This window comes from Pantherophis guttatus, chromosome 1, assembly GCF_059756535.1.
Source record: "Pantherophis guttatus breed Tessera chromosome 1, ASM5975653v1, whole genome shotgun sequence".
Lineage (NCBI taxonomy): Eukaryota > Metazoa > Chordata > Lepidosauria > Squamata > Colubridae > Pantherophis > Pantherophis guttatus.
Window position 1 is genome coordinate 113,416,546 of NC_142063.1, and position 18,951 is coordinate 113,435,496.

Sequence of the window (18,951 nt, forward strand, 5' to 3'; positions counted from 1 at the left end):
GCATTCTAACCACTGTGCCACCACGACTCTATAAAATCAGAAATCATTTCTTTATATTTCTTTTCTGCACTTGTTCTGTGCTTTTCCTATTTCTTTTCTTTCTTCCTTTTTATTCTAAACATTACTTCTTGATAGTTTCTGTCATCTTTTAATTGTAATACTACGTATATATAAAAAAAAGTAAAGTTGAAAAAACTCAGAAGCCTACTTAGGAAAAGCTCTGCCTAGTACAAACACACAGAGGAAAATATGCAAATTTAAGGCAATTCCAAACAGATGGCCTCTTAGCGGGGGAGGAGGGGGAAACCACTTGCAGATAATCTATCTCTTCTTCATGAAGACCCCAAAGAGTTACAAATGGGAGTGATGGTAAAGCCCTTGTATTATAAAATTTAGAACCGCCAGCACACATCATGATTGGTGCTTTTCAGGATATGAACATGGATGAAACTACGGAGGATGCTTCATAATGCAGGAAATGTGACAGGCCTTCCATTTAGGATAAACTCGTGGCTGTCCTGTATAGAAGAAGCTCATAATAAACAAATACAAAACTTGTTCTCCATTTCTGCGTTGAGGCAGATTTTGGGGATTTAGCAAGAGAAGGGAAGGTAAAGATAGGAAGCTCACACTCATATACAGTAGCTTCAAGCCAGGGAAGCATCTAGAGTAAATATTCAGCATTGTGTGACAGAAGAAGAGAAACCACTTGTCTTCATGATGCCTGGAAAACACACACAATAAAGATTAATCTAACATCTGTAAACGTTTTTAACTATTTAATTGCTCAGGAATAAGAAGTTCATTTTTCTGTATAATTCCCGAAATAGTAGAATCAAAATGCCTGGAGAACATTTGGGAATCTCTAAATGGTAACAGAAAGATGTTTAGGATTTGAGAGTCCCCAGAGCCTGAAAATCAGAAGGAAGTCCTGGTGCATCTTTTCCAACTAAAGTATTTTATCAAAAGGCATAAGCTTTCATGAGCTGTGCTTACTTCATCATGCGTATAGAGTGATGTGGATTTAATAATATTTATTAGATGGTAAAATTACTATCGGACTTTTCTGATTTTTTTTACTATTATGGATTATAAAGAATTCCAACAGAGTTAGAAGGGACCTTGGAGGTCTTCTAACTCTACTCAACCCCCTGCTCAAGCAGAAAACCCTGTACCATTTCAAACAAATGGCTGTCCAACCTCTTCTTAATAACCTCCAATGTTGGAATATCCATAACTTCTGGAGGCAGGGTGTTCCACTGATTAATTATTCTCACTGTCAGGAAATTTCTCTTTAGTTTCAGGTTGGCTCTCTCCTTGATAACACAGTTTATCTAGCTCATTGATTAACGGCTCTCCTCCTTTATAGCCCTCAAAAATCCTGGTTTAAGACTACATTTCAGGGGTGAAATGCTCCCAGTTTGGACCAGATCGCCCAATCTGGTAGCGATGGAGGCGGCTGGTTCGGAGAACCGGTAGCAAAAATCCCTGCCCCCCCACCCCCATGCCCAGCTGAGCCGCACAATCATCAGAGGCTTTTTTTTTTACTTTTAAAAGCATTTTTTCTACAACCTCTTCGGCCGAAAAAATGCTTTTAAAAGTAAAAAAAAAAAAAAAGCCTCTGCTGATCAGGCAACTCAGCTGGGATCGTCAGAGGCATTTAAAAGAAAAAAAACCCTTTTTTTAAAAGCATTTTTTTACAACCTCTTCCCTGAAGAGGTTGTAGAAAAAATGGTTTTAAAAGTAAAAAAAAAAAATGGCCATGCTCACCTAGTCACATTACCCCCCACCAAGCCACGCCCACAGAAGCGGTAGTAACAAATTTTAGATTTCACCACTGCTACATTTGCTACATTAGTAACCCAGACAAAAGTTTTTATTCTCACCATTCGTTGATAGATCTGTTGCTTTTGAATCTTGAGCCTAATGATGGCCGTGATAGCTAAGGATACTTCAAGAAACACAAAGATGAGGAACACAGAGTTCAGGCCAAATGACAGCGTCTGTGGGCAAAATCACATGCAATTCTGCTGATTACCATTACTCCACCTGACTGTAAATTCCTCTGTTATATAAACCATAAAATTGAAAACATTATCATTATAGTTGTTTGGGAACTACAGGAATTTATATTTTAGTGAAGTGAAGAGCCATTAATTAACTTAAAACCCAAATATTACTCAATTATTTAATTTAGTTACACTTGATATAAATTTAGCTTATATGTTGATAACTTGGAGGTTATTTGCTCTTTTTGCTCAGGAGTATTGCCTGAGCCCCTCTGAAATTAAAAGGGGGGTACAGGTGAAGACTACAGGAGTTACCTACTGTGATCACCTCAGTCAGGAAGTCGGAGGGGATGGGCTTCTGCTTGCCTCAGCTTCATCCTTCCCATTCGAGACAAGTGCTTTTCCAGACTTTTGCTTAGGGTACCACCTTGCTTGAATAGGCAGGTGGTGACCACATTAGGCTTCTTTGCTTCTTCAGGTTTTTAGTTTCTTTTTATACCCTGTTTCCCCCAAAATAAGACTTCCCCTGATAATAAGCCCAATCAGGCTTTTGAGCGGGTGGCAATAAGGCCAAGTGCTTATTTCAGGGATCAAAAAAATATAAAACAGGGTCTTATTTTGGGGGAAACATGGTAGCAACAGCACTTAGACTTGTATACTGCTTCACAGTCCTTTCCAGTCCTCTCTAATTGGTTTACAGAGTCAGCATATCTGACTCTGTATAGACCCAACAATCTGGGTCCTCATTTTACCGACTTTAGAAGGATGGAAGGCTGAGTCAACCTTGAGCCTGGTGAGATTCAAACTGCCAAATTGCAGGCAGCCAGCAGTCAGCAGAAGTAACTTGCAGTACTGCATTCTAACCACTGTGCCACCACAGCTCTTATGTTAGCTTCTTCCTTGTATTTCTAGTTTTCCTATTTTTTTTCTAGCTACAAATCTATTGAGCAAATTTTTATGAAGATTATGAAGACTGAAAAAGCAGCAAGCCATCAGGATGCACGTCCCTCCCTTCAGATGAGATCTTTTCTTTAAGCTAGCAACTGAACAGTGCAGGCAGCAAAGAGTTGCATAGAATGTGCATGGTTATGCTCATAATAATTACTGCTGCATTATGGGAGATGATAAGCAGGGAAGTGTTGCAAAGAAATAAATGCTAAGATGGGAAGGTTGAATAAATCAAAATTCAAGAAATGATATCATGAGTTTCTCAATCAGTATAGAAAGAATACAGTAATTGGATTTAGACACTATACTCAGAAATAATGTTTAATTTTGACTGTGTGGACCCAACCACTGAGAATTGATAACACTAATTTGTGTCTTAGGATGTCATATGTATTTAGTTATTTGCAGTTTGCTTATCAAATCATGGTAAATCATTAAGGAAATCATGGCTTAATGTATCTTAACTCAGTGCATTTGTTTCCAATTAAAAATACCTGTGTAGCATAATTTAATTATAGTTTTGCAAGTGACACAAAAACAGTACAAAACAAAATAAATCTCATAATAGAGAACAGGGCTCATATCTATATCAAATTTAGACAAGTTGAAGAGTCTTGTAAGGTGTGAATCTTACTATGTCAGAATCATTTCAATTGCTGCTACGTACACATGAAGGTAGTTCAGGAATTTACCTGATGAAAATTTTGGCAGTAGTGACTGGGTTTCGAGTCACATGGGTTTTCTTCTTTAACAGTTTGTGCAATCTCAATACCATGTAGGATTATTGCAACCAGTCCAACTACACAAAATGTCACGTTGACATAGAAAGCAGAATGCACCTACATCAATATATTAGATAAAGGTTAGTTGTATAACTCTTAGAAGCATCTGTCTATATACTACTAAAACTCTTGTCATGATCTTTAACCAGGCAAAATGCATCATAGGGCAACCATTTTTGAACCAAGGTACCTCAAACGGACTAACTTACAGAATGAATCCAAAATACAGGACTCATGACTCCCGAATGAAATTTGAGAAAGTTGTGGCTGCTTCATGGTACTGGCTGCTGCTGTAATGATGGGCTGCTGCTCCGGTCACATGATCCTTATTTTCAACATTTTGTGACGGTTTCCCAGACAGATTCACAATCCTTTGCTCCCTCCCCCTCCCTTGGCAGCACCCATTTATCTGTCTGGTGAAATGGGAAAGGGGAAGGAAGGAAGGCAACGAGGAAGGGACGAAGGAGAAAAAATAAACCTCCACATATCTTCCCCAGCCCACCCACCTGTATTTCTCCAGAGCTGAGCTGCCTACTCAACACCTTCCATGACCCACACCATCCTTCTCCCTCCTCCACCTGGCATTCGGTTCCTTTTCTCCTGCATATTGCCTCTCCTTGCCTCTTACAAGCTAAAATAGTGAAATGATAGCATGTCAGTAATTCTGATTTCTACTAATAGGAAGAAATTATACCATCCGTAAACTCATTGGAGCAACCATAATTTAAAGGGAGAAAACAGTTTTGCTCCAGTTTCAACTAAAACAATGCAGAGCTAGGAAGACATTGACCTAGTTCCCCAAAACAGGTCGGCATATGATCAAATGTCCAGAGCTGATTCTAAACTGGTGCAAACTCTTCATGCAGACATTCCTTTAGTTATCTTGATCAAATGTGAGTCTTTTCCCATTTGAGGCTAATTGCAGCACAAAGGCACCAGTGAATCCCCCCCCCAACCACCTCATGATATTGCTTTCAAATAACCTCCATCTCAGATGTGAGGCAGCCGTGAATTTTCTTTAACTATATTGGTGTTAAAGTAGTGTTCCTTCCCTTAATCCAGTGCTGGTTTTCCTGTAGATACAATCTAACATGTGTCACTAATCATTCTCTTGGTGGCATATTCAGATAATTCCTTGAATTTGCTTAGACACTTTATACTATCCTGTTTCCCTCAAAATAAGACATCCCCTGATAATAAGCCCAATTGGGCTTTTGTGTGCATGGCAATAAGGCCAAGTATTTATTTCGGGGTTAAAAAAAAAAAAGACAGGGTCTTATTTTCGGGGAAATACGGTAGTGTGGGCAAGCATCTTTCCCTCTGTTCTCAGGCACTGTCCTCCAAGATTATTTTGCTTTGGGCTGCAGGATGATTCAGTTCTTTCAAGGGGCCTTTCCTCTGTACTTACTAAATCTCTAAGTCAATCTCCATCCCAGAGACCTGAATCAGCCCAAACAGGAATTTTTTAGTGGGCTGCAAGGGTAGATGAGAGCAGTGAAGTAGTGAAGCCAGCTCTCTCTTTATTACTTCATGCTAAGGTGGCTTTACCTGAGGGAGAGAAAACAAAGCCAGACTGATATATCTGGCGACATACTCACTAGCAGATCAGACTGTCTTTTCTCAACTTCTAACAACAAGGACCCAGTGATCAAGAGCTACAAAAGCAAAGAAAAACAAACATAAGGATGAGCCTATTTTACATTGCAGAACCAGTGCTCCTAGAATCAGGCTGTTCCTACTAGACATTTATTAATTAACTCGATTTACATCCCTCTTCCTTACTCAAGCACTAAGTGCTGAAGGCAACTAAAAGATGAGAAAAAGCCTATTCCAGTTTCCCTTATAGGTAGGTCAAGGCATGCCAGTTGAATTTGTGTGAAATATGCTCAGAAACTTACACGTCCTCTATATCAAACTATGTATCCCTTAACCTGGTGTCTGGCTTGCATTGGATTTTAACTTCACTGCTTTCTAACCAGCACTGATATTATGGGAACTGAATTCTAAGATATCTGGAAAGCACCAAGTTGGAAAAAAACGTGTAAGGAAAAGTTTGTGCTGAACAAACATATTGTCTACTGGGGGGAGGGGGTTTTCTAGATCTCTCCCTGATTCTGAAACTATACAGAACCCTGCAGAAGCTTCTACAGACTGAAGATTGGTAAACCTTTGTGCTTCTCAAAAAGTTTGCTTACCAGGATCCCAATCCAGAAGTAAATGCCACTTTGCACAGTGATGGTGAAGCTTTCTTGAGCTGCTGTCAGGGCAATCCCAAAGCTCACCTGGGTAGCTCCAAAAACAATCTGTAAGATCTGAAGGAAAAAAAGAAAAGAGGGTGCGAGTAATATACACTGCTCAAAAAAATAAAGGGAACACAAGCAGAAGACATCCGAGATCTGAATGAATGAAATAGCCTTATTAAATACTTTGTTCGTTACATACAGTAGTTTTGTGTTCCCTTTAGTTGTTTGAGCAGTGTATAAACTACTGTATGTAAAGAACAAAGTATTTAATAAGGCTATTTCATTCATTCAGATCTCGGATGTCTTCTGCTTGTGTTCCCTTTATTTTTTTGAGCAGTATATTTAGATGTCTAAAGCATTAACATCACCATCTAACAAACCCAAGGAGTATTTTGTGCTATGCAATCCCAAATATGTCAAAAGTTTTAATGAGAAATTTCCTACAAAATCACGTTTTTCCTCTATTAGAAAGAGTATTTTGGATAAGAGAGCAATATTTAAAAAAAGGAGTTTGGTGGGAGATGAAAACCACACTCAGAATTATAAATAAAACCAGTACCCTCATCTCAACTAAATGGTTAATGATTAACTCCTTAAATATGTTCTTGGGATTTCAGCACAGATTATTTGCAAGGGCTGTAGCTGGAGACAGACCATCCAGTGCCCTCCTTGTGTTGCTGCCTCTCCTCCTCTGGCTTTCCTTTCCTTTTTTAAATACAATCCTCACTTTAAAAAAAAAGAAAAAGAAATGTAGAATGGACTTTGAGCATTGGTTAAGGAAAAACCAAGCCATTAAGAGGGGTCTAGCAATACTGACTCCTTTAGGGATGCCATGCTAAAAAGTAGAAGTTCGTCTCCAAGGCCCTCCAAAACCAAAAATCTTTCTAAGTTTGCAAGCAGTCCAAGGTTATTCTTATATATCTGATTACCAACAATCCCAATAGAAGTAGTACAATAGCAAAAAATATCTGCTAAAACCATATTAACACAAAAATAACTGTAATGTCTTTGAGGTATAAACTTCTTATTTAGGGATTATGCAAAAAATGTAGGTGTAGCAGTCCAGGTAGTTGGTTCTACTAGAATAGAACTCCGGAATATGGAGAGGAAGGATTAAACCATGTTATTTTATTATTATTATTATTATTATTATTATTCAAATTTCTATACCGCCCTTCTCCTTTCGGACTCAGGGTGGTGAACAGCCAAAATAAAACATTTATACATAAAGTACGATTAAAAATAGATTTAAAATAATTAAATTTGGCCCATAGTTTAAAATTTATCAATTTAAAATCCATATCAAAATTTAAAATCAACCATAAAATCATAAAATCAAGAGAGACCGGCTAACTGAAAGAGATGAGTTTTTATGAGTTTTATGTTCTCCCTCTACATAAGGAACTCCCAATAAAAATGTAGTGTACCTTTCGGTCGCTAGCATAATCACATAAAAATGAAAGTCTGTGATTCTACTTATAATTCAATTTGACAAGTCTTTCTTGAATGGTCTTGAGGACCTGAGTTGTTTCACACAGAGAAATGGAGAGGCCTTCACAGAATTTGGGCTTAATTGGACAAATCTAGAGGGCCTTACCCCAATTACATTGAGCAGAGTATTCTTGATCTTTTTGTTATGGGTTAGTAGGAACTGAGATGCTGCAGAAGCAGAGTCAACCACTCTGACTGTAGCTGTCGGTGTTGGCAGAGAACCTGTCTGTTGGACCGTTTGAGTGATGATCCTCACATTTCCATGCTCTGTCACAGTGCTGGCCATTTCTGAAGAAAACCAAATGCATAATTAGCAAAAGCCAACATGAATGTGTTCCAGTTTATAAGAATCCCGGTGAACTGATATTTAAAATAAATCTGACCAATTCAAAAAATAGTGGAATTGTTTTCCCATTATATTTGATACATTACACCGCTTTCTAGCCTAGTGCCTTAGCCATTAGACCAAACTGGCTCAGATTCCAATTAACTACCATTCCAATAAATGTTTCACAAAGCCCCCCATCCTATATCTGTTTGTTTGATTTCTATTTCTAAGAATTTTGTACTAGTTTTCATTACAGTAAACACAATTTTATTATTTTTAGCCCATTTATCTAACCTTACCTAGATGATTTTCAATTTTTTCGAGAGGGGGATATATAATTTTAGCATCATTTACAAATTTGATAAGCATTTCTGCTACTTGTTTACCAAAGTCATTGACAGAGTGGAAAGGATGGTAGGTCCAGAACTGAACTGATATCCAACTTAATAAGCCACTTCAGTTTTGCAACCAAGTGTCTACCTAAACAAGAAGCACCAGCTTCACTAAACCACAGTAGCAAGTTCCAAAGCTGATCACCAGTTGATTACTTTTAGGAGTGATTGGTGCTTCCAATCAAAAGGTTTTATTGTGCAATTTCTTATTGCATTCATAGGAATCCAGAGGGTTTCCATATTTCATTATTTTCCATGTGTAACTGATCCACCTCCTTCATCTAACAATGTGTATCACTTAATAACCATGGTATAAAAGATTGTAAAACAGGCTGTGACTCACTTCATGACATCATTTAGCAAAGACGGTCCTAATTGTGCTCGTAAGTCAAGAACTATCTGTATTGAATAAGGGGCAATTTCGTGGGTTCAGACAGCACCCTAAGCTCAAACTAAACATTTTGGCTTAATGAAATGTAGGATTCCAGCCTAGATTTATGGTGCTTCAATCAAAGATTTATTGTACAATTTCCTACTGCATTCGTAGGAATCCGGAAGGTTTCCATATTTCATTATTTTTCATGTGTAACTGACCCACATCCTTCATATCATATTCAGAAGCCTTCCATCTGAAAGCGTACGAGAATTACAGTGTGTTTCCTAGCCCTCTTATTAAAGATAAAGCAAAACAAGTTTTTAGAAAGAACATTTTCTATTTCTTCCTCTTTAGGAATTGATTTCACCATCTCCACAGACATTTCATGTTTTGTTTTTGGGCATTGGCCCCAGTCAACCTGTTGATCGTGTATGTGAATTGCTTGATTCATTCTTGATTGTACAACTGAAAGGAAATGAAAATAGCAGCATATGACTGGAAATTTGGCAGAACTTTAGGGTCGACCTGGAAGAGATGCCATTAAGACAAAGAGCAACTGCATTAATGGACTTTCCAAAGCAAATAGCAAGACTCAATCCAGATGGACCGCCTGGGTGGGGAATAGAGGATCCCACCAGTGCTCCAAAGTGGAGCTAGGACCTTACATCTGAGGATGGGATCTCATCTACCTTGGCCCTCCAAAAGCACAGGCCAGATTTTTAAAATGATCAACCTACCAACGACTTTGCTGCAAAAGTTCCACCCTCGAGGACAAATTGCCAAAATTGAAATTCTAGCCTGGATACCTGTGTGCAGAACGCGGAACCCTTTCCCTGCTCAACTCTGATGCCAATACTACCGGGGCTTCTGCGCTTGCTGCTTCCTCCTAAGAAAACAATTGAAATCCGTATTCCTTCTCCACTACACTCTTGCTAATAAAAAGATCTAATAAAGAAGATCACAACCGATTGTTTAGGTGTGTGCTCTGACTCGGCTTTGCCTCCAGGGAAGCAACACGCTTCTCTGACCCCGCGTAGTTTCTTGTTTTCCCCACGCCCGCTCCTTCCTCCCACTGAAAAACACAGCGCCGATCTATCAGGAGCCGGAGAGACACTCACCCGCGAGAGAGCCGCTTCTTGCCTTCTCTAAGCTAGCAATCCTTGGCCGGCACTTGCCACAGACCCCAAACTCTTTCGTTCCCCGCGTCGGTTTCCCGATCCCGAGACCAGGCAGCTGCGGTCGGTACCCCTTGCTGACAGTTTCGCTCGCATCACTTTTCCGGGAAAGAAAACGGAACGGAGGTCAGCAGGGGCGGCGAAACACCGAATCTCGCGTCTGCGCGCGCGCAAAGAGGTTGCTGTTGCTTTCCCAGCTCCGGAGTTCATCAGCAGCGGCTAATTTGGGGATATTTCTCAGAAATGACTTTATTCCTAATAAAAGTGCATGTGCTATTTTAGGGAAATGTTGCTTTATAAGATTTATTTGTTTTGTCTGTCTATCTGTCTGTCTGTCTGTCCATCTCTACTACCTACCTACCTACCTACCTACCTACCTACCTACCTACCTACCTACCTACCTACCTACCTACCTACCTACTTACCTATCTATCTATCTATCTATCTATCTATCTATCTATCTATCTATCTATCTATCTATCTATCTATCTATCTATCTCTACCTACCTACCTACCTACCTACCTACCTACCTACCTGGCTATCATCTATCTGTCTGCCTGCCTGCCTGCCTGCCTGCCTGCCTGCCTGCCTATCTGTCTGTCTGTCTGTCTGTCTGTCTGTCTGTCTGTCTGTCTATCTCCTAATTTCCTAATTCTTAACCACCCTCTCCTTTCAGGACAGTGTACAATATTATTAATAAAATTAACATTAAAATCAGACTTGATTTAAAATTTAAAAGTTTTAAAATTACAAACATAACATTACATTTCAAAAAGTGAGAAATTCCAAGATTAGGGGGGGTAGCAGTTGTTAATACAGGTGGGGAGCAGGGAGGAGTACTCCTGGGGTCGGCTAGCCCCATCGTTGTATGGGACTCTGTATCCCTCAAGCAAGGCCCTCCAGTCAAGTTTTCATCCCTTTGTAATAGGCACGTAGGGTGTGTCATTTAATAGGGTGAACATTAATTTTTGCAATTTTTTTTTCAGTGAGGGGTTCTAAAAATATGTGTTTTTACACCAAGAATTCAAATGTGTTGTTATTTTTGCAGCTCGACAATATTTAGCTTGGTATGGTTAATCCATGTCTGATCATATACCCCACAAATACTGTTAACTTTATTTTCTCAAAATTACACCTTGCGCTACAAAAATCAACATTTTTTTCTACATGAATCTTATCTAGCTAAGCAAATAATAATCCATGCAATCCTAAACTAACATCAGAAAGCAATTATCTGAGTTACCAAAATGTTTAAGTGAGTTTCATCAAGTCTTGTTTTGATTCGTTCTTCGACATCAGCCTCCGACTTGCTTCTTTTGTCTCTGATATAATCCTCATGTTTCTCACGTGTATACACTCTGGTTGCTGCCTCTGTGACCTGTTTCACGCATCACTCTATTGATTGGGCACGACAGGGCCACTGTGGTACTTGCATTGGTTCATTGATGAACTTCTTTATTTCTGCTGTAGTCAGTTTGCACGTCAAAGATGGCTCATATACTCCTTCAGACCAGTCAATCAGCTCCAGCAGAGTGGATGCTCTGGCTTGACCTCTACCCAGTGCATGGCCCCACCTTCAAAGCCAGTATTAACAATCATAGAATCTCCTCCAATGGCCTTCAGGCTTTTGTCAATGCCTTTCTTCTTCACGAAATACACCAGGTTATCTGGAATCACTTGGGCAGGTTTCCCGGTTTTTGAGCCTTTCTCTGGAGTGAAATGATAACGGAATCTTCCACCCAGCTCACTGCACACAGAATAATGTTCTTTGATGGTTCTGGGGAATTGCTGGTCAGAATTACTTTCTGGAGAATTGCTGGTCTGAAAAGTTATGATATTTGTGTAGTTATTTACCAAGCACATCTAAATTATATTAAAGTAACCAAAATACCTTTACAATCCCCAAGGCATGTCTCACCGTTTGAGCACCCCTAATGTTTGAAAATTGAAAGTTGAAAAATTTGACATGCCCTAATAGGCAGCTCCCCGTCAGCACTCCAAATGGTTGAATATTATCATGCTGAGCGATGCAGTAGCTGTAGGGTGGAGAGAGGGAGTCTTGCCAAGGATTTCCCAACAAGCTGCATTGCTGAGTCAGGTTCTGCCTTCCAGCTCAGAAACATTGTTTCTTCCCTTTGTAAGCTATCACAGTCATGCAAGTCAGGGTTTCTCTATCTTGGCAGCTTTCAAAATGCATTTGAAAGCTACCAAAAGTTGAAAAATACTGATCTAAGTGACTCTAGGCTGTATACAACATGTTAAAGCAGGGGTCTGCAACCTTAAATATTCAAAGAGCCATTTGGACCCGTTTCCCACAGAAAAGAAAACACCGGGAGCCACAAAACCTGGGTGGGCATGGCCAACTCGATGTCACTCACTTCCACCAGTCACATGACTCCCCCTAGCCATGCATATCCAGCCGGTCATTAGGGCAGAGAACCCGTTGTTAAAAAACACCGGGAACCACAAAATCCTTTTGACATCTCTCTCTCTCGCCTCCCTCCCTCTCTCCCTCTCTCTCTGTATCTCCCTGTCTCTGCCCTGGCCGCTTCTCCATCCCCCACCATTGCCCTTATCTTCTCAGGCCAGGCAAGGAGTGACTGGGAGGGGAGGGCAAGGGTGGGGCCAGCCAGTGGTGGGATCACCTGACAGGGAGCCACAGCAGAGGGCCCAAAGAGCCGCATGTGGCTCCGGAGCTGCAGGTTGCTGACCCCTGTGTTAAAGCAATGAAATAAGTCGAAAGCAATGACAAGCAACAACAGCAGCCAAAATCTGTTTATCAGGGAAGGAAATAAAATCCAAAATCACTGTGGTGAGAGGCCTGCTGAAAAAAATGGATTTTAAAGTCTTCTCTAAACCAATACAGGGAGGAAGCTATTTAGATTTTGGAGGAGATACAATCTCATAGAGCAGTAGGGGAGGGGACCACACACAAAGAGTCCATCTCCAAGGTCCACAAGATGACCTATTGTTGTGAGGGTTTGTGGAAATGGAAGATGGGCAGAAGAGATGTTGCCTTGGGAAAGATCAGCTAAGAGAGGGCAGAACCCACAGTCACATAAGGAATGGACAATCAGGCTCAGAAGGAACACTCCCCACCCACCCCCAGGCTGTAAAGGAGATGGTGAGAGATTGTACAGGTGGTCCTCGACGTACAACCCCAATTGAGCCCCAAATTTCTGTTGCTAAGTGAGACATTTGTTAAGTGAGCTTTGCCCCATTTTGCAGCCTTTCTTGCCATAGTTGTTAAGTGAATCATTGCAGTTGTTGAGTTAGTAGCATGTTTGTTAAGTGAATCTGACTTCCCCATTGACTTTGCTTGTCTGAAGCTTGCAAAAGGTGATCACATGACCCCGGGACACTGCAACCGTCATAAATATAAACCAGCTGCCAAGCATCCAAATTTTGATCACGTGACCATGGGGATGCTGCAACGATCATAAGTATGAAAAATGGTCATAAGTCACTTTTTCAGTGCTGTAGTAACTTTGAACGGTCACTAAATGAACTGTTGTAAATCGAGGATTACCTGCACTTTAAGACTTGCAAGATTATGCTTATGTAGCCTTACAATAAATTAGAAGTAGCTCATCTGATCAAATTTCTTGTCTCATTTACCTAGGGAAGCTGATACATGTTAACCATAGGACTTGCTGTAAGTCTGATGTCCTAAAACTAGATCTAATCAGATGTTAGGTATCATTCAACAAGGCAGTCCTGCAGAGAACTAGGCCATGAGCATTGAAAGGCCTTAAACATTAACCAATAATGCAGTTATTCTGTACATACATTTAATATGGCTTTAATTTTTTTTAAATGAAAAGATTCATAGTCCCATTCTAGATATTAGCCTTCTGCAACTTGGCACTCTCCAAATGTGGCACTTCCCAGCCAGAATGGTGAAAATGCTTATTATCTAGCAATTTTAACCACTGAGGTCTGAAAAGATCTGGAGAATGTTCTGCTAAAGAAATTTGAAATTTGGAATAGGTATTTATTGAGACATGAACCCTGCTGTTTATTTATTTGTATTCCACCTTTATCATATTTACAAATAACTCAAGATGGCAAACATATCCAACATACCTTCCTTCTCCTATTTTCCCCACAACAACCACCCTGTGAGGTGAACTGGGCTGAGAGAGAATGACTGGCCCAAAATCGCCCACCTGGTTTTCATGGCTAAGGCAGGACTAGAACTAGAACAGTCTCTCATTTTCTAGTCTGGTGCCTTAATCACTAGATCAGATTGGCCCCCTCGTTGCTTGGAGAGTGCTTTCTAATAATTGGTTTAAGGAAATTCCAGAGACATCTTTCATTGTTCCATTATGTAATTTTATGAGAAACTCAGATATTGCTCAACTATACAGCATTAAATATTGCATAAACCTTATGTTGTCCTGATATGCTTCCTTTCCTAAGAGGCATTCAATGCACGCTTCTCCTTATTATCTCTGGAAGACAGTCCATGTGAGGGATATTAGGTTAAAAAACAGATTAGGACCAAAAGCTCCTAGTCATTGAAGGATGGTTTGCCCTGCTACAGGAAATCTTATTAACACCATCAAAGTATTGCAAGATATTACAGTATTGCAATACTAGATTGTATTGCAATACAATCCATATAAGAGAATGGTCTTAGTACATGTAAAAGCTGAGACTGTGAAATGCAAGAAGAAAATCAAGACCTTCCACTTCAGCTATATCTTCCACAATGTGGTCCTTGATGCATTGAATTGTCCTTTCATACTACATGTTTTCCTTTAAAGAGGCAAACAGGGGAAATGAGGTTTGGAAAACTTGGATCCAATACTATATTCTTGGGTGAAAAGACCTGCCATTTCTCACTGCTGGTTGGTTAGGCTGGGAGTGAAGGGGATTGACCCCAAGGGAGTCTCCAGAGCTCCAAGCTGCCTCTTCCAACAGCAGAGGTCTGGGTGTGTGTGTGTGTGTGTGTGTGTGTGTGTGTGTGTGTGTGGAGGAGGAGGGGGAGATTAAGTGGTTGCACAAACAATGAAAGTTCATGAGAAAAGGGAAGGGAAAAATCAGCAGATTTCTATTCCTCTTTCTGAAAAGGATCCAAGTAAATTCACAAGTAGAGCTATTGTCCAATTTACCCTCTTGTGAAGGTCTTCAGGAAGACTTCTCCCTACATGACAGACTTCATTTCCTTAATCCTGAGTTTCCTTTCTTTCTCCAAATAATAAAAGCCTCCCCTCAACACAGTGTCCTCAAAATCTCACACATTAAGAATGAGTTTGTACATTTTACTAGGACAGTTTACTTAAAGATGGCTTGTGGAACACCCCCCCCTCCCATGTATTACTTTAGTAAGTGAGCAACTATGGCTTACAAACTAACCTGGCTACTTTCTCATCATATTTTGGGATGTTCTGTGTGGATCATCAGATCCCACCAGGAGGATTTAGAGAAAAGTCACATTAAAACCAAAAACAATAAAGTTGGCCAAAGGGCAAATGGGGAGCACTGCTAAAATCTGTGCTTGGCTTCCCCCTTTGTCCATGCAAAGCAGCTAGTGCCTTCCCAGGCAAGCAGGAAGTGACTTTTAAAAGCATTCTCACTTTGCTTGCGCAAGGCCCATTGAGCATGAGCAGAGCCACCAAATTGGAGAACTCTGTGACAGATGCTTAAAAAGTCAATGATGAAAAGTAGCTAGCCTATTTATTACTTCCCTAACTCTATCCCTAATACAGCAGGTTTTTTTGCAGTGCTTGTCAGTTATCTCCCCCCCCCATGTGACTTTCTCTTTCCTTCCTTTCCTAGAAACTGAGAACTATGACTCAGACGGAGTTCCAGAGGACTCTGCTGCTACCTAGGCTGAGGAGGAGGAGGCAAAGAACCTGGGAGACATGTTAGGAAGCTCTAGCAGTGAGGAGGCAGCCTTCAGCGGACACAAACACTGCAACAGATTTGCATGCTCAATTTTAATGATTTTAAATTTCAGAACAAATCTATTCATTCATTTTCATAATTTGAGGCCATAGATTCTTGGATTCTTGTTGTTTAAGTTGCCTTTCCCCCCACCAAGCATTATGCATCTTTTACTTGCTGGTCTCTTTCCACCTGAGTTTATACAATATATTTAAATAAGACACTCACAAATAATTTCAGTTGGAGTGGTTTATAAACCTTGTAAAATGAATGAAAAGGATGGATTGATGGATGATAAGTAAGTAAGATATCATATTGGGGAGAAAATGACTTGACACAACCTTGTGCTACATCTGGCATTAAAGATGCAATTCAGGTACAAGAGGATTTCTTTTTGTCTTTCACCAGAAGGGAAAAGGAAACGCATGGCATCTTTTTTCCTCCCAGTGAAACTGAAAAAAGTCATTGCAGAAAAATGGAACAATTGTGACCCTCTGCTGATGCACAAGTGTCTCCCTCTTATCTTCCAGTGAAGGCCACTAGATTATAGATCTCTCTGTCTTTGAAGGGACATGTGTGTATCTTTGTAGGTCAGGAGAAGACTATATGGATATATATTTGTGCATAGAGATCTATCTCAAAACTCCCCAACTTTACTTACTCAAAATTAACCCCATCTTCTTCAGCATAACCTTCAAATGTTTAAAGATACTATCAGATTTCATTTTGTATCTTATATTCTCCAGGCAACTTTTTCCAACTGGACTTCTTAAGTTCAGTTTTGGAAACTTTCAAAGCAATGATGCCCAGCAATAGACATCATTGGTCTTTGTAGTGGAGTTTGGTCAAAGCAGAGTAGAACTGTGTCTACACTGGCTATTGATTCACTTATTTATCCTGTCCTTTCATTCTGGAAATCAAGACAGCATACATAATGTTCTTCCTCTTTCTCCCTATGGACACCACTCTGTGAGATGGAGAAGATGGTCCAAAGTCACTCAGTAAGCTAATATATAGCTATTGCAGAAGCCCAAAGATGTATCTTTTTGTGGGTAAAATAGGCATGAACATGGCCAAAATATTTCTAGTGCAAACTTTTCACTGTAACACAAATCAATGAACTTATTTGCCACATTGCTTCCTTTTTGTGGTGGTATGTGATTGGGAGAAGCAAGGTACTGTTTTCATCACATCACAATATCAAATTATTCTGAAGGATTTGTATTATTATGCAATTGTTAAGCATGAAAACTTGCTGTTTGCAAAGTTCTGCCATTGTTTGTTATTTTATTATTTTATTTTATTATCATTTATTTTTTAATTGAAATATGGTGATTTGGACCATGAGTGCTTTAGAACCCAATTTATGGAACCCCAGGGCCCCCATGTCTATCATTCCCATCAGAGTTCAATAGAATTGGACAACTATAACGAATTTAAATAAATAAATAAATAAATTCCCCAAAAGCATCAGCAGTTTTTGCCAAAATGAAAACTCTCATTTTGACTCATGAAATCACTGAGAACAGCAGTGGATTTAAAGTAGTTCTTTATAAATGAAAAATCTTTCTGCCCAAGAATCTACAACAACAACAACAACAAAAATGTAGTTCTTTTTGCCCACAATGCTGCATTCACTATAGCCAATCATTTTAAATAATCTATTGGTCTTTTTGATTAAACAATAAAATGTGCATGCATTGGTATTCTAATAAAAATATCCTGAAGAAAAAAAATAACCTGAACTCAAAATGAATTGCTAAATGGTGAAAGATATAAAGTGATTTGAGCCATGATTTAATTTTAATATTCTGAGGACCCAGATTGTTGGGGGCAATATGCCGATTCTGTAAACCCCTTAGAGAGGGCTGTAAAAAAGTACTATGAAGTGGTATATAAGTCTAAGTGCTATTGCTATGATGACACTGTAAACCACTTAGAGAGTGCTGTAAAGGAGTATGGAGCAATACTGTATGTTTGGTTGCCATCAGTGTCCAACCTTCAAAGTCTCCTTTTAACATGTTTTTTATTAATCTACAATACGTTCCCACAAGAAGACCTCTTACATTTAAAATTCAAATTCAAAATCTTCATGTTTTAATAGGATTTTAAGAAATCCTATTAATTAATTAATTAATTAGGCTGCATTACTATTACTATTAGTCTTCTCACCGTTCCTATCACCCATCTCCTCCCACTTATGACGGCATGACTATAACTTTGTTGCTCGTATCCTTATGATTTATATTGATTGTTTCCTGATTGCTTATTTGTAACATATGACTATCATTAAGTGTTGTACCTTATGATTCTTGACGAATGTATCTTGTCTTTTTATGTACACTGAGGGCATATGCACCAAAGACAAATTCCTTGTGTGTCCAATCACACTTGGCCAATAAAGAATTCTATTCTATTCTATTCTATTCTATTCTATTCTATTCTATTCTATTCTATTCTATTCTATTCTATTCTATTCTATTCTATTCTATTCTATTCTATTCTATTCTATTCTATTCTTTAATTAGGATTGTTCTAATTAATTTCAAAATCGTATTCCCAGTTCACCTGACCCATGGTTTTATAATTTTCCAAAATCAAAATTCTAATCAACCTTTTGCTATTTATTTTAAAAAAATCCTTAAACTTGTATTTAAACTTCTTTCACTAAGGATTGAAGGAAACTCAGTTGATGTTTTTAGAATTCCTGATTCAAATGTCCCTAATAGCTGAAAAACGTATTAGAAAAGGAGGTATCTAGTATCTTTTAGAAAGTGCCAATCATGGTTTGAACAATTTATTAGACAAATTTATTGTCTATTTTTTCATTTCCTTGAGCTCTAAACCTGCCAGAGATCACTGTTTTGCAGATGCCTCATAAGGAGATACTGCATAGAGTCCTTGGGGGCCTGAAGTCTTTTTCTTGTCTGGAGAAGATTACAAAGAACCAATCTATTCACTGGCTCTTCATTCCATCATGGCAGAGCTGTCTTCAGTTCACCATTACTTACTTGAAAGCCAAAATTTTCCTCCATCTTATGATTGCCCAATGATTTCATTCTGATCATGCCTATTCTGTAGTAATCTCTCCGGTCTACTGCCTCTTTCCACTGGAAAGAAGGGAGGGAGGGAGGGAGGGAGGGAGGAAGGAAGGAAGGAAGGAAGGAAGGAAAAGAAAGAAAGAAAAAGAAAGAAAGAAAGAAAGAAAGAAAGAAAGAAAGAAAGAAAGAAAGAAAGAAAGAAAGAAAGAAAGAAAGAAAGACGGGCTTAAATTTTCTGTAATCCAGTCTGGAGAAATATAGCATCAGTGACAT

General features: G+C 39.2%; 1 protein-coding gene across 2 annotated transcripts; it reads right to left on the bottom strand.

The window, feature by feature from the left end:
- Window positions 1-107: 107 nt before the first annotated feature.
- LOC117667063 (uncharacterized) lies at window positions 108-9,916 on the bottom strand. Of its 2 annotated transcripts, XM_034420232.3 has the most exons (7): window positions 9,688-9,916; window positions 7,580-7,761; window positions 5,935-6,051; window positions 5,338-5,394; window positions 3,650-3,796; window positions 1,887-2,003; window positions 108-724 (listed from the first exon to the last, which is right to left on the bottom strand). In XM_034420232.3, the coding sequence occupies exons 2-7, from the start codon at window positions 7,757-7,759 to the stop codon at window positions 716-718; spliced, it is 627 nt and encodes a 208-aa protein (XP_034276123.1). In that variant the 5' UTR covers window positions 7,760-7,761; window positions 9,688-9,916; the 3' UTR covers window positions 108-715. The 2 variants fall into 2 exon arrangements, with proteins under 2 accessions (XP_034276123.1, XP_087737611.1); XM_087881485.1 differs by lacking the exons at window positions 108-724; window positions 1,887-2,003; window positions 3,650-3,796 and adding an exon at window positions 4,234-4,370 and having other exon boundaries at window positions 9,688-9,855.
- Between the last annotated feature and the right edge of the window lie 9,035 nt (window positions 9,917-18,951).